The sequence below is a fragment of the Leuresthes tenuis genome, unplaced genomic scaffold, assembly GCF_036924035.1.
Source record: "Leuresthes tenuis unplaced genomic scaffold, fLeuTen1.0.hap1 SCAF_7, whole genome shotgun sequence".
In the NCBI taxonomy this organism is placed as follows: Eukaryota; Metazoa; Chordata; class Actinopteri; order Atheriniformes; family Atherinopsidae; genus Leuresthes; species Leuresthes tenuis.
Window position 1 is genome coordinate 21,232,801 of NW_027325361.1, and position 25,539 is coordinate 21,258,339.

General features: G+C 43.0%; 2 protein-coding genes across 7 annotated transcripts in view; both read left to right on the forward strand.

Annotated features, from left to right (window-relative positions):
* Positions 1 to 4,828, forward strand: part of ralgps2 (Ral GEF with PH domain and SH3 binding motif 2) — a 57,986-nt gene extending 53,158 nt beyond the window's left edge. For all 5 annotated transcript variants that reach the window (XM_072389887.1, XM_072389883.1, XM_072389886.1 and 2 more), the window contains 5 exons: positions 298 to 403; positions 837 to 929; positions 2,528 to 2,633; positions 2,877 to 2,968; positions 3,067 to 4,828. In XM_072389887.1, the coding sequence (XP_072245988.1) occupies positions 298 to 403; positions 837 to 929; positions 2,528 to 2,633; positions 2,877 to 2,968; positions 3,067 to 3,096 (427 nt within the window). In that variant the 3' untranslated portion in view covers positions 3,097 to 4,828. The remainder of the gene's footprint in view (positions 1 to 297; positions 404 to 836; positions 930 to 2,527; positions 2,634 to 2,876; positions 2,969 to 3,066) is intronic.
* A 3,725-nt stretch (positions 4,829 to 8,553) lies between these two features.
* Positions 8,554 to 20,554, forward strand: fam20b (FAM20B glycosaminoglycan xylosylkinase). 2 transcript variants are annotated; one of them, XM_072389848.1, is made up of 9 exons: positions 8,554 to 8,745; positions 10,473 to 10,803; positions 10,952 to 11,199; positions 11,291 to 11,377; positions 11,501 to 11,610; positions 14,562 to 14,733; positions 15,973 to 16,164; positions 19,314 to 19,373; positions 19,497 to 20,554. In XM_072389848.1, the coding sequence occupies exons 2-9, from the start codon at positions 10,675 to 10,677 to the stop codon at positions 19,726 to 19,728; spliced, it is 1,230 nt and encodes a 409-aa protein (XP_072245949.1). In that variant the 5' UTR covers positions 8,554 to 8,745; positions 10,473 to 10,674; the 3' UTR covers positions 19,729 to 20,554. The 2 variants fall into 2 exon arrangements, with proteins under 2 accessions (XP_072245949.1, XP_072245948.1); XM_072389847.1 differs by having other exon boundaries at positions 10,494 to 10,803.
* The last annotated feature ends 4,985 nt before the right edge of the window (positions 20,555 to 25,539 follow it).

Genomic DNA, 25,539 nt, shown 5'->3' on the forward strand with positions numbered 1-25,539 from the left:
ATCCAGACAGACAAAATCTGCACACCATCTTGCCCGCCCCGCATCTTCTTTTCCAGCGCTAAGATTTATATCTGTGAAATCAGAGTCTGTGTAAAGTAAGACAGAAAAAGGGTGTCGTTTGAAAAAATGAGCTGGTTAACGAAGCAGGGTTGAAGGTGTTTGTGCAGAGTGCGTTTGCCTGTACTTGGAGTTTATCTCTGATTCGATCTGGCGTTTTTGCATCTTTGATTCATGTGTGATTGGCTGTGTTTATGTTTGCATATGTAGCGTGTGATCTCTGTTTCTGTCCTGTTGCAGCTCAGCTGAGTCAGAAGAACTTGCCATTCACTTGTACCCTGGAGCAGTCACAGTGCAAGGCGTGTTGAGACGGAAGACTGTGCTCAAGGAGGGAAAGAAACCCACTGTGAGAGCACGCACACCTTAATACATACCCATAAAACCACGAACACTCGTGCTTTCATGTGATTTTCATACATGTACTCCATACAGGAGCATATGGGCAGTAAAATCTGTCTGCAGAGCACATATTAGGCCTCAGAGAATCTGTAGCCTTCAGAAAACCTCTGTCTGCCTGTTTGCTTTAGTTTTCATCGTCGTTCCTTTCGCCAGTCTGTCCACACCAGTAATATTAATTAGTGGGTTCACTTAAGCTCTTATTTCTATTGCTTTTCCTCCATCTCATAATTCTGCCTCTCTTTTTTATGTATTAGTTTTTTAAATTTACAGTATCTTTTGTAGAACAGTTTTGCATTTTGTTCATTCCATCAACAAAAAGATCACTTACTCTTCTCCAGTTTAAGTGGAATGCATGACTGGATTTCACTTTTTCCACCCAGGTTGCATCTTGGACAAAATACTGGGTCGCGCTTTGTGGAGCCCAGCTTTACTACTACCCTGCCAAGTCTCTGAAGGCCACTGAGAGGAAACATGTAAGTCACACAGACGCACGTGGTCACAACTTGCGTTCATGCAGTAGATGCTGGAGGTGCCGTTTGTCTGGGCAGGTGAGGACTGCAGATGGATGTTGTGAGGCTCAGTCTCCATGTGAACTGCAATTGTTGGAGAGCAAATGTTCCAAATGACTCCAAAGCACCCTCTGTTTTATTAGGAGACGACACATGAAAGCCATTACTTACGCATTCCTAAAAAAAGTTTAATTACTAAATGAACTCAGACAAAAAAAAAAAAACTCAGGAAGAGGGAAATGAAGACCACAAGCTACACATTTTTCATGTACTTTCAGCGTGATATAATGGCAAGAAGGGTGGGTGTGAAGAATATTTGCTGTTACTGTACTCTCCAGCTGAGAGAAAAGAACAAGCAAGGAGGCAGGGAAAAAGATGAGAGCTGGAAGATGAAATAATGAAATGCAGGGCTTTTGTGTACGTGTGCGTGCCTGGTGCTGCTGGTGGACAGACAGATGGTAGCACTCATTCAATAATGGGACTCATGACATCACTGCAGTCTTGTGTGTCACTCGCAGGCTGATGAGAACCATATGGAGGGCATATGCAAAACTGAGGGGTTACACATAAAGCTTGTGTTGATATATCCTCTAAAATATTCACAGCTCCTGATGACTTGAGTTCCTTTTTAGGCAGCCCACTCATGAGACAGGGTTACACAGGAATTATGTACACATCAGACTGCCCGCACATCTCTCTACCACTAAGCAGATTACTGTGTTTAACAGTTTCCTGCAGTACCTATAAACTTTATATTCCAGTAATATATACAGTCTATTTAGCTGCCACACAGCTTGTCTGTGTTTGGGTTTCACAACTTATGACAAGATTTGTTAAGACTGACAGATACTAGTTTCCAGGTAGATTTCTTCTTTTCTCTGTTCCCGGCCTGCTCAGGTTTTAGCAGCTTAAGCCCGTACCATCTGCTTTTCAGCTCCGATGGGCTCCATTCAGCCAACTGTGCCTATCGCTGGGAACCGTTTGAAGAAGCACATGGGTCATAAACTGTGGTTATAGGAACGAGTATGAGGCAATGTACCAGTTCCATGACAGATTCTTGTAGATAATTTGCATCATTAATTGTATGTTTGCAAAATTTCAATGGAAAAGCTATCTGAAGAGGAACGTAACAAGCTGTTAATAGCTGAGAGAGGCTCTGCTAGAAACAGAGAACAGATGGAGGATTAAGCAAAATAGAGCAGAGAGACACCTGAAGATCTTGTGCCAAAGAGAGGTGCTGTGTTTGCTGTGTGGTGGTTTTGTTCCTTTTAAAAATCCATCATGTTGGTGTTCTCTCAAAGCACGGCGTTTAACAGAAAAAGCAAGCGATGGAGCAATCTTACCAACACAGTTTTTACATATCACACTATATATGTATATAGAAAAGTTCAGAGCAGGGATTCTCATACATTTCAGTGCTCACTATGTGTCACAGTGCAAGTGTTGCTTTCACTGATTTTTCATACAAATGACTGAAAATGTTTTTAAAAAAAAGCCATCGTATAGATCAGTAGAGACGTTTTAGAGAAAGCTAATTATGTTGTCAATTGTCCTCTCACCAGTTCAAATCCACATCCAGCAAGAGCGTGTGTGTGGTCGGCCTCATGGCCATGATGGCCGATGACCCCGAGCATCCTGATGTCTTCTTACTGACAGACTCTGAGCATGGTGAGACGCACACGCCCATGGTCACCACGGTTCATTTTTGCACCTTACCACACACATTTGTGTTGTTTGTATTCAATCTAAAAGATACTTTAGATTGTTTTCACCTCTCTTTCTTAGCTTAAGAGAGTGCATTTTATTGGGCTGGTCCGAGTCGACAGGGGTGTTGGGCACCTTTTCAGTCTGTTTAGGGCGCGAATGGCGACGAGAGATTCAGCATCTCACAAGGTTGTCTCTGTTGCCTAGGTAACACCTACAAGTACCAGGCGGGGAACAGAATGAATGCTTTGCTCTGGTTCAAACATCTGAGTGCCGCCTGTCAGAGCAACAGACAACAGGTATTAAGCTTCACACGCATTTACGCACACACACACACACACACACACACAGTTGACAGTTACCTAGATTTTGTGAATGTACATTTTTTTTCCCCCAGGTGCCAGCCAATCTGATGTCATTTGAGTGACTGAAGCTGAGGAGTGCGACTGAGCAAAGGAGAGAAGAGTGAGGAAACGGATGAAGACGATGAGGAAGAGTACCAACTCAGTAGTGGGAGCTTTCACTGCCATGAGCCCTGACAGCCAATTCTTCGATTCTAGCCCGGCCTCACTTCAGCCTCACCTGCCACCACTGCCTTAACCAGAGTTCCTTGTGTATTTGTGTGTGTGAGAGCAAGTCTGTGTGGACAGAAGTGACTGTTTTGGATGTTTTGACTACTGAACAAGGACCTGCACCACTGCTCTTGTCTCCTGTTTGCTCTCAGTGTCTTTTGTTCAGCACTTCAGTGGAGCCCTTTTACTCCTCCTCACTTACAGACCAGCCGTCCCTGGGGAGGGAGGGAGGGAGGGTGGGGGCAGTGTTAATCCTCTACTTAATTTAGCTTCTTTTTGAAGGGGTAGACTATTTTACTCACATCCCCCTCCAGATGTAAGATTTCCATCTTTTATTCAGCTGGACACACAATCACAACGCACACACTCGCATCGGACTAACCCATTGGACGTCGGAGGATTGGAGAGCATCTTCTTTTCTTTTTTTTTTTTTTTGTTTCAGGCGTTCAGCTGTCGGTCTCTTCAGTCTCTTGCGCTGGCTTAAAGACACATGATTATTTAATGAACCGTGCACTCGCAAACTCACACACAGAAGCCTCTTTGATTGCATCGCTGTAAACACAAGGGCTCTGATTCACAATTAGTTCTGGTTGAATCAATTGTCACATTTCCTGAATGTGTATACTTTTTATTACAGAACATAGCTCTTTTTTTGGCGTACATACGAAATGTTGCTTACAGATTTGTGCGTTTGTAAAACTGTTTGGGTCGGGGAGTTTAAATCTGAGGATTTTTTGTCTGTATTCCACCTCGGTACAATATTCCCAGAATTTAAGCTACGGTGTGTTCACGGTCAGGCAGACACTTGAACCTTTTCTAACCTATATTTTTTGTTCTCCAGTGTAGTCTGCTCTCTGTCGCCCAACATCACCCGCGTGAGGCGATGCGGGGTTCACCGGATTCACACATACAAAACACTAAAAACTTGAAACTGTGAAAAGAGTCCAAGATAGTAAGAAACAGGAACTCCTGATGCAGGATTTTATCTCCTCTGCTCTTTGTTGCTTGTTGTGGTTGGAGCATGGTCTGGAGCAGACACTCAAAGCTACCCGGAGCCATAAAGAGTCTGTTTTAAGTCTTGTTTGTTTTTGTTGTTTTGTGTTGTTAGTTTTTTCTTCGGGGGGGTGGGGGTGGTGCAGTTCACAGTATTACCATGTCATAGATGATTGCACAGTCATGTAGGTTTGTCTGTTACATTTGAATGTAACGTTTTTGTTGTTTTTTCTTCTCCTCTTTGGAACATTTATTTGGAATATTTTTTGAACATGTAAATTTTGTTTCTTTTTTTCTTTAAAAAGAGAAAATCTATCGGCCCCACATTCTGTTAACTGGGTCCCAGCTCGGTTTCTGGCCCTAACGAAGTTCCATCTGATTTGGAAATGGCAGAAGCAACTTGGTAGTAATCAGTGCCAAGTTAGCATGGCGCTTTCTCCTCAGGTTGACTAAATGTTAGGACGCTGCAGTGGAATGTCAGCATGGAAAAATGAGCTTTACAACTTCCAGTGTGTATCGAAGACGTGCCAGCGTGCCACACAAATAGTGTTGCTGTTGGTTTTTTTGAAAACACGAGCCGGAGGCTGTTGAAAACCGTTATAGATTGGGGTTTGGTTTTTGTTTTTTTGACCCGTAATATTCAAACATCAAATTGGAATCAACTTTTTTTTTTTCAAACCAGATGTTTACATTGTATGTTTACACAATCTTTTGCCTAATCCCTTCACTGCTCCACATGTGCTGTCTAAGTAGGAAGTGCATTGTGTAGAATTACATGTCCCGCCTCTCACTGGGGTGCAGTAAACGCAGCTTTTTCCAGGCTGTTGAGAACGAACGATGAGAGGAGCGAGTGAGCCACACTTGCAGCACTGATTTCTCTCTGTGTTTCACAGTCTGTCCTCTTCCCGGGGCTGATGTCTAGTTCATAGAGACACATTCAAACTGTCCTCAGCACAATATACTGTATAGTCTAACAATTCATCTTGGCTACTATTGTTTAGGTCGGACAGTCAATTTCAAGAGATGCTCATGTCTCTGTGTTGGACTAAAACAGACGAGAAAGTGGATGAACCTGTGGAAGAATGAATGAGGAAGCCAAAGACAGGCCTGCGTAATGTGACAGTCGCTGCAAATATGTGTGCATTTGGATGCCTGTGCATACTTCTATTTTTTTAAGGCAATGTAATTCAAGCCAGATTAGGCAATCCCTGGAGGCTGCCATCACTGCTGAGCAGTGGAGGGAGGGAGGGAGGGGAGGGAGGGGAGGGGAGGGGAGGGGAGGGGAGGGGAGGGGAGGGGGGGGACCAGCTACCCAATCATCTGTGTGAGTGACTGCCAGCTCGCACTACAACTCCACACTGGGTTGTGTTGTACTGGAAGTATGAAGAAAGGAGGACTTGTGAGCAGATAGGAAGTGGAAACTGAACTCATCTGTCTGCATCCACTGAGGAAAAGAGACTGCTTGAAGCGACAGAATCCCAGACTGAAGTACTGTGGAGACTGACTGGTTTATGAATACTGCTGGTTAGCCAAAGGGACAAAAAGGGGTTGTGAACAAAACGGGTTCAACGTGATTGAAACCTTTCAGGATGGGTGGTGACAGAATGTTAAACCTTGTTTAAACACAAATGCTGGTTGCTCGCTCTTTTCAAAGTTCCGACATGTTTAACCAGCTCCGAGTTGAAAAGTATTGTCTATGTTTGTCCACTTAAGCAAGGATCAAGGTGAAAGATTTTCAGAAGGACTGTGGACACGAGTAGCTGGGATGGTTCCAAATCTTGACATGTAAACATCACCTTTCCCACTTCCTTTCTTTGTGTTTGCTTTATCTGCTGTTACGTGACAGCGATGACGGAAAAAGAGAAATGAAATGGCAACCTGTGTAACTGATGGGAATTCCATTGTTTTTGAGTTTTGTACGTAAGCGTTGCTTTGGTGGCATCTTTGAAGGTTCAGATTTGAGTTTAACAATCGTTTTGTTCCAGATCATGCCAAGCGCTTTTTGTGACGTTTTCCTCGCTGTCACCTGAGTTTACATTCATATTTGATTGGTGTCTGTACAGTATATGGTCAAAATAATAGAAACGTGTTGGATTTGGGGGCGTTTCAGTTTTTTCTTGGATTTTTGAGCCAAATCACTACTAACTTTATTGCCCTTGGATCTATTTTTGGCTGAGAGTGGAAAAATACAAGTGTCCGCCACTCTTTAAAGTAATCTTTTTTTCGGTTTTTATGAAGAAACTTGATTCCATGCTTTAAGATTCTCTGCTTTCCTATCGTGTCGTTTCCTTTAAACGGACCTTGCAGTCTGCATATGCACACTTTACTTAACTTCCCTGTATTAACTGTTTAGGGTGACTCACCTTCTGAATTCAGTCTTTTTAATGGTCATGCAGAACATTTAACAGTTCATGTGAAGATTTTCAAGTGTTACTTTATTCTTTGAACCAGTGCGGCTGTGGGTCGCCTGGGCACCAGTCAGGCATCATTCACTGTTTACCAGGGACAGCAACAACAGCAGCACCCTTCATTCAAGTCAAAGAAGTTGAAGGGGGGGGGGAGCATAGAAATGACCTTTACCTGGCTCTGTGTGTGTGTCTGTCTCTGTCTGTTTTATGACTGTGGCGAGCGCTGTGACCTCACCTCTGAGCGATGTGCTGCCCAGTGTGAAGACTAAGAACCAATAAACACTCTGCCCTTTTTTACTCCACACCTCAGCTCTCTGCGTGTCATTCTGTTGAGGGTTGTGTGTGATTATGGAATGAGGTACTGTGAGTTGTGGTAATTGACAGTCAGACCCAGACCATTTCAAGCTATAATATTGCTTCCGAGCAGTTAATGATGACTGAGTGTTGTAGGGCACAATGTTTTTGTTGGTGTAACCTCTTCTTAAAAGTATTAAATGTTCTTTCTTTTTTTTTTTTTTTTTATGACCAAACATGTTTGAGTTGAAATATCAAGGGGGGAAAATGCAGCTTATATTTAGTTGTCAGCACATTTTCTTCAGGATGGATTACTATGCCATGTTATAAACGCACCCATTACACTATAAATGTAAGCTTTCAATCATTAAGAAAGAATGACATGAAAAAAATGAGAAACAATGAGAGGTCAGATAGTGAAGGGGATTTGATTTTTGTCACCAAAAGACGGTAAAAGAATAACACCAGTGTTTTGTCACTTTTTTTTCTCTCACTTTTCTCATGTTTGTATTAAATATCCCAATAAAACTATGTAAGTCTTTTGAAGTGGTTTAATACCAAATTCTATGAAGTGGCTTTCGTTTCTGTTTTAATCGCTACATAGTCTCAAATGCTGCGGAACTATCATGGTTGGAAATGACTATTGAAAGAAATGTAAGGATTTTTTTTTAATGATGGCATGACCTCATTGAATTTGAACAAGACAAAAGTAGCCGAATGTGGATTTTAGGGGAAATGAGAATAGGCCTAATATCTCCACCTTGGAGGAGGCAGTGGAATTGGAAGACGTCCACAGATGCCTGGGTGTTTTACTGAATAACAGGCTTAACTGGATATGCAACACTGAGCTGTCTCCAGACTGTATTTATTGAGGAAGCTTCAGTGTTAGCAGAGATGTTGCATCAATAAGTCAGAGATAAGAGTGTAATCTTCTTTTGCAGCAGCGTCAGGAACTGACCAGAAGAGGCAGAACAAGCGGATTAAGAAAGGAGCCCTGTGCATAGGAGTGCTCTGGAGCTGATTATGAAAAGAAGTGGCAGAATGCTTCACAAGTGGCTAAACTTAAAGGACAACACTGCACACCCTCTGCATAAGATAGGGATGAAAAATGAGTGCTTTAGTCCAGGGCTTCTTCAACGACCACATCAATAACATTTTAATGACTTTGTGCCAGGATAAGAAAGCTTATTTAGCATGGTACACATTATCAAACATTTCCTTAAATTAGCTGCACCCCTCCCCCTCCTACTTTTGTCTTTGGTAAATATTGTTTATGTGAAGAAATTTATTTCCCTTTCCCTTTATTAACGTAACTTCCAATTATTTTTTTCTAGTAAAACTAATTGTTCTCACTGAACAACCCAGTCAGGGGGCAGGATGTGATGGGACACTGCTTAATGTTGCACCTGTCACAATGCTGAAAGAAACAACAAAGTTGTTTACTACAAACAGACACGACCTGTTATAAGGACTCGTGAGTCATAAGTAAAAAACTGTGGGTCACCGTTGTGGTGGAAAAGAGCGCTGTATTCGAGTTTCCAACTAAAAACTGTGCAACGACGGGGCCAGGCTCATGGTGAAATATTGCCACCTGGTGGACAGCTGCGGCTAGTGCAGCAGGAGGAAGTGTTTCGGAAGTGGACGCGGCAGAGCAGAGAAGGAATGGAAGAAAAGGGTGGAGGAAAGGGAACCGCCGAAGGGACAGAGAAAATGACAGACTTGTAGCACCCAGTGAAATCGTTTTGCTTAACTTTCTTTACGGACAACAGCAAGCTACCTCATATATTACGAACTGCACATGGCCATAAGGTAAGTCAGCCAAGGAAGCACAACATACGACGTCCGACATGCAGCTAACAGGCTGTTTTAGCTAATACAGCAAGGTGTCCAGCAGTTTGCTAAGCAGCTAGCCCTGTTGAGGAAGATGTTATCGTGTTTTGGAAGATGTTAGTGTGCTGACGGGGGCGAATAGTGTGGGAGTAATCCTCGTTGAAAGTGGTACTCGGATGTTTTCAATGGGTTTCTGGCGGTGAGTGCTCGGCAGCCGTTTTCTCTTTGGTGCTGAACAGCAACATCATGAAAGACCGATTGTATCGGTAAAGCGGTTGCCTGCGTGGCTTAACCCGAGGTGGTTGAGCTGAATAACCGACATTTCGGGTGGTTTAGCTCACTCATCGCTCCCTTGTTGCCACTGTGCGATAATCCGACGACATTACCGTGGGGTTGTTGACGACGATTTACATGAACGACAGCGAAGCGACTGTCAGGTAAACGCGTCGATCCCATCAACGTAGCCGCTGTGGCTCAGAACTAACATCCCGTGTTTCAGCCCGTGTTTGTATTTATTTAGCTACGAATTGAGCCTTGTATTATTTTTCTGTTAACAGATTTAGGCTATTTTTCCTTTGCAGCGTTAGACGGTGACTGTGTTGTGTCCATCTCTGCATCACAGCAGGACAATGTCCACCATCTGTTCACTGGGTCGACCTGAAGATCCACCCACTGTTAGCAACCCGTAAAACTTTGCAGTTGGCACACAACACAGCTTTGGTGGGAAAGGTATCTTTAGTGTATATCCACCTTACACAGATCAGACTGTATTAGTTGCTCCCATAAAAATGAGACCAGGTGTAAAAATGGGTCTCATCTTGGGGAAAAGAGTAGAGCCCCCCAGTACTGGCACAGGATTCGTCTACAAGGCTTCATCTCGATGCCATCATATCTTGCTGATCAGCATTGACAGCCTTACACAGATTACCATGCCATGTGCACTAACTCACTTTCATACCATCACAGATGCAGGGTTTTGAATTGTGCCCCCATAAGGAGGCAGATGCTCCCTTTCCTTATTATTCCGAATGGCTCCACGTCTATGATTTCCAAAAAAAAAAAGAATTGAATATTCTTTTAAGCCAAAGCCCAGGACTGCTTTCACATTAAATGAGCTTGCTTCAGGAGAACGGTGGCCGTGTTTTTCTACATCTTGTTTGCTTGTGCAGGGTTTTAGCTTCCGTTTGTTGATGCAGGGATAAACCTCTGTTGAGTGACATTGATTTTTCAGGCGCGTTCTTGTGCCCTCTCCCCTCTCCGTGTGTGCATTTGAGAGCTTTTCTGGAATGTTCTTTTTATATTCAATCATGTTACCGACCCGTTGCCAAGTGACCTCTTTATTTATTTAGCTGGGCACATTTTCTCCAGCTGCCTGCTGGCGGCTGGCGGCTGGAGAGATGTCGCGGGGCATTCAACACAACATCAAAGTATATTAAATACTTGACATGTTGTGATTTCATGCTGTATTTTGATTTTCTGTTTTGATTTATGCTTAACATCGCATCCAAACTTTTTTGGAAGCACAGTTGCATGCTGCGGAGCTTTAAGCCGAGCTGCAGAATTGGGTCGTCCTCTGCCCTTGGGTGGGGGGGGGGACCAAAGGGGCAGTAGATCAATCACTTTTCTGCACAAACATTATTGACAGCACAACTGTTGTGTACCCTTTCTCCTCTCCCTGACCTGGTTCCCCCCTTTCTCTCATTTAGTTCCCTCCTCTCACCCTGCAGGTGACGGCGTGTTGGCCCCGCTGTAGCTCCAGGGAAGAAGCAGCCAGTCCGCCGTAGTTTACAGGAGTTTGTCCAGCGGGAGACAGTGCGCTCCAGGGGCCATGCATCAGGGGTGAGTGGGATTAGCTTTGGGGGACATACACATCGGGTGAGGAGGGGATCGGGGCCGGTCAGTGTGGAGATGAAGCTCAAACAGCGCGTGGTGGTGCTGTGTGCCGTGCTCCTCCTGCTGGGCCTGGCCAAGATCTTCCTGCTGGATGGAGGTGAAGGATCTGCTGCCAGCCGGCGGGACCTCAGAGCGTTTCGCAAGGTCAGTGCGCAGCGATCACTCCGTGCTGTATGAAAAATGTGCCGACCTTCGAAGACGGGATGCTCAACAGTGTTAGAGAGCCTTTATCACATGTTTATGTTCTGTGTATTTTTCACGTTCATACAGTGTTGTCACTCTACTCCAACAGATGGAAGCCGGTCTCCCTCTGCCTCGGGGAGCTCGCCTCACCCACACTCTCCAGTCTCCGTGGGAGATAGCAAGCCAGTGGGTGGGTCCCAGAGAGGTGTACCCCGAGGAGACCCCTGAGCTGGCTGCGGTGCTCACCGCCCTGAGCACTGCTCGGATAGAACGCGCTGATGTGGGCTATAAGGGCACACAGCTCAAAGCTTTGCTGGTTTTGGATGGAGGACAGAAAGTTGTCTTCAAACCCAAGAGGTCAGATTTTTTTTTTAAAGATGGGATTAAACTCTTGAACTTTCCGCTTCAGAGTGATCATGATGTCTTATTTCTCCCTTCGGCTCCTCAGATACAACAGAGACTATGTGGTTGAAGGAGAACCATATGCAGGCTATGACAGACACAATGCAGAGGTGGCTGCTTTTCACCTGGACAGGTGTGTAAGAATCACTGTTTGAAGGCTGTCATTTGCTCTTGCACCCTCTCTGATCTTACAGCGAGGCAGCTCTTGTGTGCTAATCCCCTGATATCGTGCCCTGGCCCTCTGTCCTCTCTGCAGGATCCTCGGGTACAGGAGAGCACCTCTAGTGGTGGGCCGACACGTCAACCTGCGAACAGAGATCAAACCCGTGGCCACTGACCAGCTGCTGAGCACTTTTCTCATGCAGGGTGAGTACCTGCCCTGTTTTGGTCCCCTCCAACTCTGCAAATGAACTTCTAGTTAGAGGTGAGGGTTATCATTTCACTCAGTGCGAGTGTGGTGTGACTGAATTGATGATTTTCCCTTTCTTTTTATACACGTGATTTCACTCTCGGGTCAGCGGCTTTCACTCTTTAGCTCACAGTTCCTGTATCTTTCTTCCTGTCTCTGTGAGCTCTAACAACCAGGATGTACCCCGCCATGTCCGGTTTACTGAAGGTGTGGCACGGTTGATGTCTTAGAGTCGCGAGTAGTGAAAGGAATCATTGTATGATTCCACCAGTTATAGATGGAGAGGGGGAGGGGGGCAACTTAAAAAAAACAATAGCAGCTTGTGGACACAGCACAAGGCACCTTTGACATGTTTTGCACACATTGTTCATGGAAAAAAATATTACCTATATCAAAGGGGAACTCCAGTAATTTACCACATAAAGGTCAGTTTGTTCATCATAGGCAGCCTCTGAGTTCTTTGGGTGTTCTTTCAACGTGGAGGAAATGACTGGGGGCTTGCAGTTTAATGGACATGCAAATTTAACAGATGCATGGTTGTAATGACAAGATGTCACTACTTGGAAATGAAGTCATCATTTGGCAGAGCTCTGGTGTTTTCACCTTCGACTCGAATGGGATTCCAACCACAGGAGTAAGCCTTTGATATTTTCCGGTGTCATTGTATTTTAAGCTCAAAACATACAAGACTATTGTTTTTTTTCTTCATTTAACGTGCTGGTGTATTAAACCATTGACTAATGACCTGGACCCTCATGTTTTTCCATTCGTCAACTGATTTACCCTCAGTTGTCTGTGGTTGGTTTTCTATTCTGTTTTTATTCTGAAAAATATCCCTTTCATGAAGATTTAAAAAAAAAATTAGCTTCCATCAAAGTCATTTTGATATCAAGTCAACTGCGAAGGGGTCTCAGAGCGCTGCATGGCGTATGCTCAAAAGGTGCCATTACGTTTAAAAGTGCTGCGTACTGCGAGTCAACTTTACATGACTCATCTCTCTAACTGCCTTAAACGGTTGTGGTTGTCTGCACTTGGTCAAAGTAAAAACCAGCACAATAAACAGTTCCCCGACAAAGATGTGACATTTAAGAAAAGCGCCTGCCCCTATTAAAGGAAACTTCAAAGCACTGTTTAACCCTCGTGCAAGACACCAGAAAAATGTAGTCGCGCACAAAATTCTGATTGTTTCTTATTTTGATCTCTTAGCAGATCTCCTTTTTACAGAGAAAAAACTGGATAATCTTAACCGCAGCCTATCCCAGCTGTCATTGGGCGAGAGGCGGGACACGCCCTGGACGGGTCGCCAGTCCATGGCAGAGACAAACGAGACACACGACCGTGCACGCTCACACTCACTCCTAGGGACAGTTTAGAGTCACCCATTAACTGTTCGAACCAGGAACCTTCTCGCTGTTTTAATCTGTGCAAAATAAATAATGTTTTTGGTGCACGTTGACAGATGCACCCAGATGTGGCTTCTGTTTGGACTGAAAGGTGGTTGATTCCTGGGGGCTGTGCAGTGTTATCGCTGTCGTGTAACAAGTATCGAAATAGTTTTTATCTTTACCTATTCACTGACTTTTTTTTTTTTCTCAGCCTTTCGAATGCAGGGCAATAAACGGACTCGCACACACTCCCTTTGCTTTCTGCTTCGATGGTAAAACTGCAAATATTAGAACGAAACGTGGACAAATAAAGGCATTAAAGCCACTAACAGGACAGAGGTTTAGTAACAGCATCCATCTGGTTTTTGTAGAGTTTGTAGGAGTTTCAGCACCACATTTGGGTGGAGATCACTACAGATTATAGAGAGGTAGGGAGGAATTCTGGGTATTCACTTTTAAAAAGTCTAAAGTTTCAAATGTCAACCTTCACTCATTTCCATTAAATTCCATTAAATACTGCTATTTTCCCTTATTTTCTTATGATTCTCTTTAATGAATATCTGTAACGGATGAGGTAAAAGCTTCCTGCAGTTCAAACAAGGCTTTACTGTGTGCGTCTTCTCTCGCTCCATCCATAGAATATTCTGCCAAATAATTAGAAAGTCGATCAGAAGAATAACCTTGAATTAAACATACATATATGAAATAAAAAAAGAATGAAAACGTGCTTCTTTTTAAAGAAATTCTTTATATGAAACATTGTTTTATACATGCCGCATAAAGATTTACAATCTTCAAACTGCTTTTGCTATTTGGGAATCGATAAAAGAAAAACAAAACTGAATTTATTCTACTTTATTTTCCCTCAGTTTATTTGTTCTTTTACAGATTTTTCTCTTCTCGTTCCACGGTAGCTGTTTGTCAATATATTCGCAGATGAGTTGGCAAACGACAGCATTACCTGTTTGTTCTTCTGACCACACTTAACCATTAATTATCTGTTTGAATTGCTTGTTAGAGAAAGGAAAACAAAAATGGCCGTACAATATATATATATATATATATATATATATATATATGACCACAGAATCTTTGTACTATACCACAAAAGTTGAAAGCCAGCCAGCATGACGGGGACAGAAATCTGACCGCACACTAACTTCCTGTGAACGTGGGGGCAGAGATTTTGGCCCCCACAGGTACAGAGCGAGGGTTTTTGAGGGTTAACATGTGGTTTCAGGGCACAGGTTTGAATGTGGTCATGGTTCGGTTTTAGGGAAAGAGTTGGGGTTAGACATTCAGCCTCGAAAGTTAGGATAAAGGATTAGAGAATGCATTATGAGAATGGTGAGTCTGTATAAACCAGATGTTTGTGTGTGTGTCGGCACACAGTGGGAATGCACCTTTTCTTTAGTTTCTTAGTTCTCAGAACTAAGAACTTCTCACACTAACACCCCCCCACCACCACCACCATGTCTTTGTTTCAGTGATGATATTGCATCATGGTTGTTGTCTCTCTCCAGGTAATAATACATGCTTCTATGGAAAGTGCTACTACTGTCGGGAGACTGAGCCAGCGTGTGCTGAGGGAGAAATAATGGAGGGATCTTTAACTCTTTGGCTGCCAGATGTCTGGCCACTGCAGAAGCACAGACACCCATGGGGACGCACGTATAGAGAAGGGAAACTGGCCAGGTGGGTACTGAGTGCAAATCTGAAGAAGATCTCTCCTTTTGTCTCATCGGTTTTCAAAGTCTGGGGAATTTTTCTTACTTGAGTGAATTATAGTTTTTGATGTTTATCTGGGAATATGCTAATTTGTCCGTAAATCTAGAGTGTTTCTTTAATGGAGGTACACCCAACCTACACCTTTTTATTCTGAGAAACGCCTCCTGAGGAGCCAGGATGATGAAATCTGATGATTATGTGACACCTAAGTGAGATCAGAAAGGGCAGCAATATTTTGATTTAGGATGGGGCTTTTTTGGAGCCAGAAGTGATCATACTTTGACAGCAAGATGTAGGTGGATCTCTTGTATCCCTTTTTGTTTATTGGTGACAGAAGCATTTGTTTACTTTCTTACACTGTTGGGGCTTTTTTTTCTGTCTTTGATGCTTAAAGTACTGATTGCATGATATCAGATTGCAAAGGCACTTAAACCCAAATGTGTAACCCAGTATAAGAAGAACTAGCACAGCCGTGACCCAGTGCACACATTCATTTTGTGCTTGTATTTATTTTTTCTTGTATTCATTTCTGGAGATGCATGACTTTGCAAAAGCCTGCGTGTTGAGCTTTATAAATAGACAGACTGTAGAGCCATTGTTCCTCCTGTGTTAGTCCAGGCTTCTCCCTTGTTCTGCTCTCATGTGTGGTGTCATCATTTTTGCTGCAGTTACATTGCATCATCAAAATTAAGCTGGGAGGGATAAATTAAACGTGAATTTTTCTACCCGCAGCTGCTTTCGTGTCGACGGAGCGCAACCATCAGCACAATGAAGTGCCTTCACCATCAGAAATGAGTTGCCTTTTTCACAACGATTAGCTCTTACCGGTCATGACATGTTAAGGAAATGCTGACTTTATAGAACACCTGCCGAGCAAATTTAGTCCGTTTCCTTTCAAATCTGATTCAGCTTCTTGTGATTGGGTTGAGTTTGAATACGTATGCAGATCAGTTATACGACCATAAAAGAATCGGATCTCGGTTGCAGAGGTTCCGTGCGTTTCCCAAATCGAGCACATGCATGTTGTCGCTCAGGTGGTGACCATTTACTAGAGAAACTGACACCACCTGCATGGTTTGATCTCCCGTGTTTTCATTTCAGAGGCAGCGTTTCACCAACGTGTTCTTGCCTACATGACAGATTTATTCATTGAAATGAGATAAAAACACGGCTCATTTGCAAAGGACTGTCGTGTTTATGATCCAGGTGGGAGTATGATGAAAGTTACTGTGAGGCGGTGAAGAAAATGCCCCCATATGATGCAGGGCCCAGGCTGCTGGACGTGATTGACACGGCTGTTTTCGACTATCTCATTGGGAATGCTGATCGACACCACTACGAAAGCTTCCAGGATGATGGCGGCGCCAGCATGCTTATTCTGCTCGACAACGCGAAGAGGTGAGCAATAACGGGAAGGCATTTGAAAACGAACGCTCCTCCGGATGAATGGAGCTAGTTTTACGTGTTGTATTTACAGGAAGAAGAGAAGAAAAAAAATTGGCAGCAGTGATGCTTTGGCTTGAGCAGACTTTTTTATTTTCACTCAGCCTCTTGTCACAGCTGGCGGTTTGCACATCTTTTTTCAGCAACTCCCTTTATTGCCGTTAAGTCTCTTGCGACTGACTCACAGTAAACACAAGTTGTTCGTCATTCGTTTAAGTTAGTTTCTTTATGATCAAGACTGAACCGTGGGAAGGTTTCCACACTTGACTTGATGAATTTAACTGTGATTGCAAAGATTTCTGGAAATGTTGAGTTTGTCTATCGAAATAACTGAATTTGTTTACCAAGGACATCATGAACATTTTTGTCTTGATTCTGGACTCCATCTCTGATTGTTATTTTAGCAGAGAAACGGGAGACTCTTGGCAGCTCTCAACAGACACATTTTATTATCATCACATCAAACCTTATTCATATAGCACTTTTGAGACAAAAGCAGCACAAAGTGCTTTACATAATAAAAATGAACACATACATAAACTCACACTCTCATCTAAGTTTAAGAACACACATCCGATCATACTGTTTTTTCACAGACAACATCACACTGACAACCACACCGCACACATAGCCCCCGCCAAACATCAACTCTGACTTTTATTCACTGAATGAGAAACCAACCGACAACATCCGTCTTTTTGTGCTAAAATGGAATTCCTTCGAATGACTTTCATTTTATTGTAGCCCAAAGTAGTGAATAATTAAATTTTTTGATTCCAGACATGGGAAGTTGAGTCAGCCCTGGTTCTTTTTGCAGCTAACTCAAAGCTGCCCATTGTTTGGACCTCTGAAGCAGTGTGGCCTGTTTTGTTTTTTTTTGCATTGCTTTATGTCATTATGAGAATTTGAACTAATATGCATGTTCATAGTTCGACGTAGCGATTATTGTTGGTGAGATGACCGAGCCGGTAAAGCAACTATTGCTTTCACACACACCTCTTTAATGCTGCTAAAGGCAGCTGAAGTGAAAGTGTTAAATAAAGAACACAATCCAGACAGACTTGTTTGCTTTTGCCATTCATCCACAGTTTATGTCAGAGAGAAAACAGAATGGAAAATCTCCTTCCTGCTAGTTCAGGCGACCACTGCATCCTTTTAGTTGGCGAGTTGACCTTCTTATTATGCAGCTCTTAAATTTCAATTTAATTTGAATTGTGAAAATGTACGCATACATTTCTGACTTAAAGCTTCAGTTTAAAGTAGTATAGGGAACCAAAACCAGTGCTACCGGGAAAACAGCCACGACTTTGAGAGGAAATGGCAGCTATGCCTTTCAGCGCATTATAAAGTGCTGTATCCTACACTGACATGAGGAGTGTTTTCTCAAAAGAGAGAGAAAACAATCCATTCTGTGACCCAGATCTTCTGTTGATCAGGGTTCCCCATCGGCCAAACCACAAAGGCAAATGAATGAAATAAGCACAAAACAGCACATGCTGATTGTGCTGTAGCCACATTGAATCAGCAGATTCTGCCAATCAGCATCCATTCTTGCTATGTAAGAATCTAAACTATGGGGCAGTGAGGGGAATATTTATTCCACCGGACAGGTCATAAAGAGGTTGGACAATGAAACTGAAACACCTGTCATTTTAGTGTGGGAGGTTTCATGGCTGAATTGGACCAGCCTGGTGACCAATCTTTATTAATTGCACATAGCACCAGTAAGAGCAGAGTGAGAAGGTTCAATTAGCAGAGTAAGAGCACACTTTTGCTCAAATATATTGCAAAGCACACAACATTATGGATGACATATCAGAGTTCAGAAGAGGACAAATTGTTGGTGCACATCTTGCTGGCGCATCTGTGACCAGGACAGCAAGTCTTTGTGATGTATCAAGAGCCACGGTATCCAGGGTAATGTTAGCATACCACCAAGAAGCTGTCTGAAAGGGATGTTCTAACCTGGATTGTATCCAAAAAACATAAAAGTACAGCTGCCCAAATCACGGTGGAATTAAATGTGCACCTCAACTCTCCTGTTTCCACCAGAACTGTCCGTCAGGAGCTCCACAGGGTCAATATACACAGCCGGGCTGCTATCGCCAAACCTTTGCTCACTTGTGCCAATGCCAAATGTCGGCTTCAATGATGCAAGGTGCACAAACCTTGGGCTGTGGACAATGTGAAACACGTATTGTTCTGATGAGTGAGTTCACCTTGACTGTTTTCCCCACATCCGGGAGAGTTACGGTGTGGAGAAGCCCCAAAGAAACGTACCACCATGACTGTTACATGCCAGAGTCAAGCATGGTGGTGGATCAGTGATGGTTTGGGCTGCCATATCATGGCATTCCCTTGGCCCAATACTTGTGCTAGATGGGCGCGTCACTGCCAAGGACTACTGAACCATTCTGGGTGACCATGTGCATCCAATGGGTCAAACATTGTATCCTGAAGGTGGTGCCGTGTATCAGGATGACATTGCACCAATACACACAGCAAGACTGGTGAAAGATTGGTTTGATGAACATGAAAGTGAAGTTGAACATCTCACTTGGCCTGCACAGTCACCAGATGGAAATATCATTGAGCCTCTTTGGGGTGTTTTGGAGGAGCGCGTCAGGAAACGTTTTCCTCCACCAGCATCACGTAGTGACCTTGCAGGACATTCTCCTGCAAGAAGAATGCCTTAAAAGAACTTGTATATGTCATTCCCAAGACGAATTGACGCTGTATTGACCGCAAAAGGAAGCCCTACACCATACTAATAAATGATTTTGGTCTAACACCAGGTGTTTCAGTTTCACTGTCCAACCCCTGCAGTCCTACTGTTCACACTAATTCCCGCTTTAAGCGGCTGATTGGGGAGCCACTGAACAGAATCTGTTCTCGGTTGTGGGCGGTCAAAGGAACTGCCTACTTTAGTTTGGTTTTGGGGTTTTTTTCTGTGGAGTTTTGTAGACTCTGGTTCCATGGCCGACAAAATGTGATTATTGCTTTTTTTTGTGTGTGTTGCGGTGATGAGGAACTTTAAATCCATTACTCTGCCTTTTAAATGTCTGTTTTATTTGCTTTTCTTTGCTTTTCTCTGTTATGTGCAGCTTTGGCAACGCCGCTCTGGATGAGCGAAGCATCTTGGCACCTCTCTATCAGTGCTGCATGTAAGTCAAGAATGGATCACATCTCAGTTCATGCTCGGATTTCTTTTTTCTTCTTTTCTTTTTTTACCTTTTCTTAAATGTATTTTTTTTTTTTGTAATATTTCTTTTCCCTTTGTCTGACAGGATCCGTGTGTCCACGTGGAACAGATTAAACTTCCTGAAAGGTGGAGCTCTAAGTTCAGCTATGCGCCAAGCGTTGGCTTTTGATCCTATTCACCCTGTCCTGGCTGAACCACACCTTGCAGCTCTTGATAGACGTCTGTCTGGAGTCATAGCAACTGTAAAGCAGTGCATGGAGGCACAGGGCCCTGACAACACGCTAATAGAGGACCGAATGAATCTCCCACATCCTTAAAAACAAAGGTGGCGCGAAAGTGACAAAACAGCCTCCCATGGCCTGGATAAAGGGACATCCAAACAGATCAGTCCTGGTACAAGAGAAAGAGATGCTGTTTGAGTAAAGGAATCGAAAGGGTGGACCAAAATAAATGTGTCTCCTCATCCTTTGTCCCCTCATTGTTACTCTGGCAAGTTTGGAGTAGTTCTTGAACAGGAATCGCAGGACTCAATGAGTTGGATATGCATCACCTTTATAAACTTTCTCTCAGGACTGTTTGCACTCAAGGACAAGTATCTACTGTTAGAACTGATCGTCTATCACTACTGGTTTCGATGGTACTCCCTCCGTGTGCCAAATCCTCCCTTCGCTTCATGCTTTTCTGTAAGAGTCAGTTGAGGAGGAAAGAAAGGAGGTCGATGAGATGAACTCTTGTATTAAAGAAAAGGGGGAAATTTAAAGTGAGTCGCTGTGAAAACACTGCTGCCGTGTTTCTCTTTGGATCTTACAATACAAGTAACTGAAAAATTGCTACCTGTTGAATTAATAAGGAAATTAAATTTTATTTCAAAACTGAACTGTCCCTGAAGTGAGATCGGAAGGACTCAGCTTTGCCCAGCCTTGTACATATTTAACTAAGTAGTGATGTAGAATTACGAGATGACAGAATATAAATTTGTGGACTATAATATTAAATGAATTTAAGAATGTGTGCGCAAATGTGAGTGAGTGCCATATTGTGCCGTAAATAAGAAAGCTACTGATAATGACAGACTTGAAGTTGTGCGGGGACAGAGAGTTGGTGGGTGTGATTATCTACAACATTAAATTATGGTCTATTCAATTTTGGTTGATCCGTCATCTTTTCTTCTGTGTTTTTAGCACTTAAAGCACGGAGCTCCTGTCGGGGCTGTTAATGCTGACCTCCAGCCGTGGTCATGTTAGACTTTAATTTTACTTTTAGTTTTATTGTTTTGATGGTTTTCTTTTAGTCATTTGACCTGAGATGTGTCACAGGTTGTGTCTGACACACTTTGCTTATAGCTGCCATTTAGTTTTAGTTTTCACTTTCTGTAAACTTATTTTCATTTTTCCACATTTGAATCAGATTTGAAACTAAATCGAGGCTAAATTGTTGTAATATGTTAGCCAAACAAACGGGGAAAAAAAAAAAAGAATCATTGTGTCTCACTGTCTGTTTTGTTGCCATAACGGTAATCAAAGTTGTTTGTGTTAAGATGACTTTAGCAGACATGAGTTGTGTTGATCAGGTGTCAGACGCATTTGAACATCAAAACAACCACACACACACACACACACACAAAAAGATCCTTCTTAATTGGGGGGGGTCGGACTTTGATGGCGGTGGGGAGATATTTCACTCCTGACACACCTGTGTGAACCATAGCTGAATGAGCGTGGTCCACCTCTTCCTGCTGACTTGAGGTCTAATCATCCTCCAAAGTTGTGAAGATGTGAGCAGGTGCAGCACAAATTTAGTCTTTTTCTGAGCGAGAAAACTTTTCATCTCGGTCGAGCATTCGTCAGGATGTGTGTGAGCGGTTGACGAATAACCTGGCCAGATCGTTCTTCCACACACTCGGTCTTTCCTCATCTTATAGTCTGAAATACCCATCTTGTCCAAAGACATACAAAAAAAAAATCCCTCATCCCTGGGAATCTCATGTTGCTGCAGAGCATCTATGGAGTTCCCCATTTGAATGTGTGCTTCTGTTACAGATCATCTCTCACCACAGCAGCTTAATCCTTATCGCTTGACATTTACTGTATTTTGTTTAACAGTGGTCGCATCATTTATCATGATGATAAAATGTGTTCTCCTAAACTGCTGTGAGCTGGGTTTTGTTGCACCTACAGACTGGCAAGCTTCATTGTGAAACCATTTGGCCGGTCCCCCCTTTCCCACAAGCAGATGTTAACTGTCAGCTGTGTGCTTGCCTTGCTGTCACATCCAGCGTCTTACGTGTTAGTGTCAGCAACGAGCCAGATGATGTAGGACACCTGTTTCGTTTATACTAAGCAGGTGTTTTACTCAGGACATGTACCAAAACACTGAAACTTTGATGTAAACCACAGTCTCTGACATGCTGGGGCATGTCAGGTCATGTCAGAGTAAACACTTTGGGTGCTTTTGCACATCTTTCAAAGGTCTACTCAACCCCCCCTCCCCCTCCCCTCCTCCTCCATTTTAGGTGCCCCTTTTTCTTTAGAGATCAAAAGTAGAGGTCATCTAACCATCCATATGGTCTACTAGCAGTAAACTAGTTTAATTTTTTTTAAGAAAATCAATAACAAATACAATTAACTCATTACCCTGTGTTACTGACATGGTTGCCCCTCTAGATTAATATCTTTTTTTGTTTGTTTTTCCCTCAATACCCTCTTTAGTCACTACTGAGTAAAACAAGAGCTTAAACTGACAAATACCACAGAAGCATATTAAAGTAAGTGTCAGAGGACGTTTTAATTTGCTGCAAGTACCACAAGCACACTGTCTTTGACCCCCCAGCATGTCAAAGACTGTGGTTTACATCAAAGTGGGGGGACATGAATTTGATGCAAGTGGTTTATGAAACCAAGTTTTTCTGAGCTGGGTCTAATAACTTCCTGGATCAAATGAACCCAAATACATCCAAAGGAAAAAAGGCTGCTTCTGTATTTTCGTTGTTGCGCCTCATCGTTCTGTGATGATGGGTCAGTGATGTCTCATGATTCTACAAATATGAAACGTTTTCACTGAAAGTTATTTAAAAAAAAAAAAAAAAAAGTCTTTCCAGTGGAAAAAGAGCTTTGAAATGGATGGAAATTTGTATGACTCGGTTCACCAGCTACTTCAAGACGTTGCATTGAGACCATATTTAACCAGGATTTGTAGTAGATATAGAAAAGTAAAAATGTGGCACCATAATGCAGGAGCAGTGTCTTGTGGAAGAATTTTTACTCATTATGGTGTGGGGTTTGGGTTATATGAATAGTAAAAATTCCCTTTTCTTAGGTGTTTAACCAAAGAAAATGGAAAAAGCTGAGCAGCTCTGCTTAGGTATTAACGCCTGAGAAAAGGGAGAGTCCCAAAAACCATCTTTGCTTGAGTATTGCTTGTGGCAGAAGCAAGCGCCACGTCTTGTTTGATGTTAATGTACAGGACTGGTCCAGTACGATATCCTGAAAGATTCTTTGAGGTAGCACACAACCGATGTCGTCCAAGATTTGGGACATAATTGATCAAACTTTATATTAATTATAATGGGATTGTGCAGGCAACGTTTCACTTAATGACTTTTTTATTTCATGGCATTGTGGTCAGGTGACCTGCCAATTTGAACATTTTTGTGTGTGTCATTTATGATAATTTGAAGCTTTTGGCATGTTATTTGATGCTTTTCGAAAATACAAGTGTTTTGCATTGGCTTAATGTTGTAATGATATTGTAATGATGACATGCAAAACTACAAAAAGGCATACTTAAAAACACGGTGAAGTAACTGAACCTTTCTATGAGGCCAGGCAGTGCAGAAATATATATGTTCTGGCTCAGTGATTTAATGAAGTAATTCGGTGGTGGACACAGTTGCCTCACAGCGGGAGGATTCCAGGTTCCATCCCCACCTGGGATCTTTCTGTGAGGAATCTGCATGTTCTCTCCGTGTATGCGTGGGTTCTCTCCGGCTTCCTCCCACCGTCCCGAAAACATGCCCGTTAGGTTAATTGGTGACTCTAAAATTGTCCTTTGGAGTGAGTGAGTGTGTGTGTGCATGGTTGTGTGTCTCGTTCGTCTCTGTGTGGCCCTGTGATGGACTGGCGACCTGTCCAGGGTGTACCCCTTTTTTTTTGTTTTTTGTTTGTTTTTTTAATCTGTGCTAAACTTCATGTCTCCCACAACTTCAAATCTCTCCTTAAAATGAGTCTACATGAGTAAACTTTGTAAAAAAAAAAGAAAAAAAAAGAAAAGAAAAGTTATAGTTTGCTGTTACAGTTGACAGGGTTATGTACTTGGACATACCTTAACAATTCTCAGGTGGGGGTGCTGTATAGTTCAAATGGTTGAGCTGGTGCCCCATGTGCAGAGGCTGTAGTTCCCATGTGCAGCTGGCCCGAGGCCTCGAGTTTCAGCCCAGAGCCTCGTGCAGCATGTCTGTCCCGTTCCTGTCCACAGACTTTTAAATAAATGCGACAAGAGCACAAAGAACCTTAATAAAAAGATTTTATTATTATTATTATTATTATTATTCTCAGGTGGTGTAACCAGCTTGATTTTTTTGTTTGTTTTTGTTTCTTTCCCCTCAGTTGGACAACCTTTGACTTTAATTGAACGTGCTGCTCAGTGGGTTAACGTCTTTCCCAACACCTTGATGAAAATCATCGTGATTTGAGTGTACTGTGTCATTCTGACATATGTAAGATATTCCCAGCAATTCATAAACGCTGTGTGGGTGGGCCTCGGTAAGTCTCTGTGCACAAAGACAGAGAATTCATTGTCACATGGTTTTGTGACTCAAGAAGCTGGAATATGGCACATTGAAGTCAAGCAAGAGATTCGATTTTCAGATTCAGATTCGATTGTAAGCTTCTGGAATTTTTTGACCATTCTTTTAACCTTAAAAGTGAGTGAGCTTCAGTAAAGTATTACCTATATAATTTTGAGATTTTCACGATATTGTCATGTGCTTTGTTTTCCCAGTTCCTTTGTAATTACCGGTCCCGCTTTGATGCGGATCTTATGAATTCACGCTCAAAAAAGGCACAGAGGTGAGTTGAAACCATAAAGACAGAACCAGAATCTCCCATCACCACAATGTTGCACACATAAAACAATACTTCTCCCGGGGTATATTGAGCCTGTATTTTAATTCAGAGTTACATGTTTTTTGATTAATGTACCAACCTTCCGCTGGCAGTTAATCTACTTAGGTGTTCCTAATAATGGTGTCATAATGGTAATAAATACATTCACAGAAAAATGAGGTATTTCCATTAGAAGTTCCATTAGAAGTATTTGGTCCTTTAATATACAGAAACACTTTTTGGGTGTCCACATGCAGTACTCAGGGATCGTGAAGGAGTCTTAAATTGTGAGTTTACGCATGTTGTTCAGTGGGCCTGCACAGACACAGTTGCCTGGTTCTGATGAGGGTGAAATGGGTTCAATGAATGGGACTTTCTCGGCTAGCTGCGTGTCACAAAGAAGATGGGACATGTGTTCTGGTAATGATGAGTATGTGGTTTTCCACACCTGACCTGCAGGGACAGAAAAATCTGTTTCCAGATTCTTACCGTGCACTGATTGACAGCAGGGCGTCTTTCTGTCTCCGTGCGTGCGCGTGGGTGCGAATGATCTCCGCCTCTGTGTGTTTGAGTGCATCAAACTGACAGAAACTTGCCTCGCTTTGAGTGCCAGCATCGCATTGTCATAAAGTCAGCTCCTGGTTTCACTTGACTCTCTCACGTTGAGTGCGTGCGCGCGGTCTCGACTATATCGCACGAGCTTGTTGCAACCCCCCCACCCACACAAACAGACAAAATAAAGCGTCGATCATGAGCGTTTTCTTTCCAGTCACTCCCCTCCTTTAACCTTGCCCACACGTTGATAAAGTCTCGCGGAGCTCCTGCTGGGAGCTCAGAGCGCTGATGGACCAGAGGAGGATGGATGCAGAGGGCGGTCGCGTGGTCCACCGGAGCAGGCGCGCCGCGGGGAAGCTGGCGGTGGTGGTCGCCGTGCAGAACTTGCTGGTGGTTGCCTGCCTGCTGGCCACCTATTACGTTTACCAGGACTTTCAGACATTGGTAAGTAAGCTGCGAGCGAAGGTGACG

Coding starts and splice junctions, on each gene's coding strand:
- fam20b (XM_072389848.1), top strand. CDS start 10,675: ATGAAGCTCAAACAGCGCGTGGTGGTGCTGTGTGCCGTGCTCCTCCTG. Junction 11,200..11,290: donor GTTGTCTTCAAACCCAAGAG/GTCAGATTTTTT, acceptor TCGGCTCCTCAG/ATACAACAGAGACTATGTGG. Junction 19,374..19,496: donor CCTCTCTATCAGTGCTGCAT/GTAAGTCAAGAA, acceptor TTTGTCTGACAG/GATCCGTGTGTCCACGTGGA.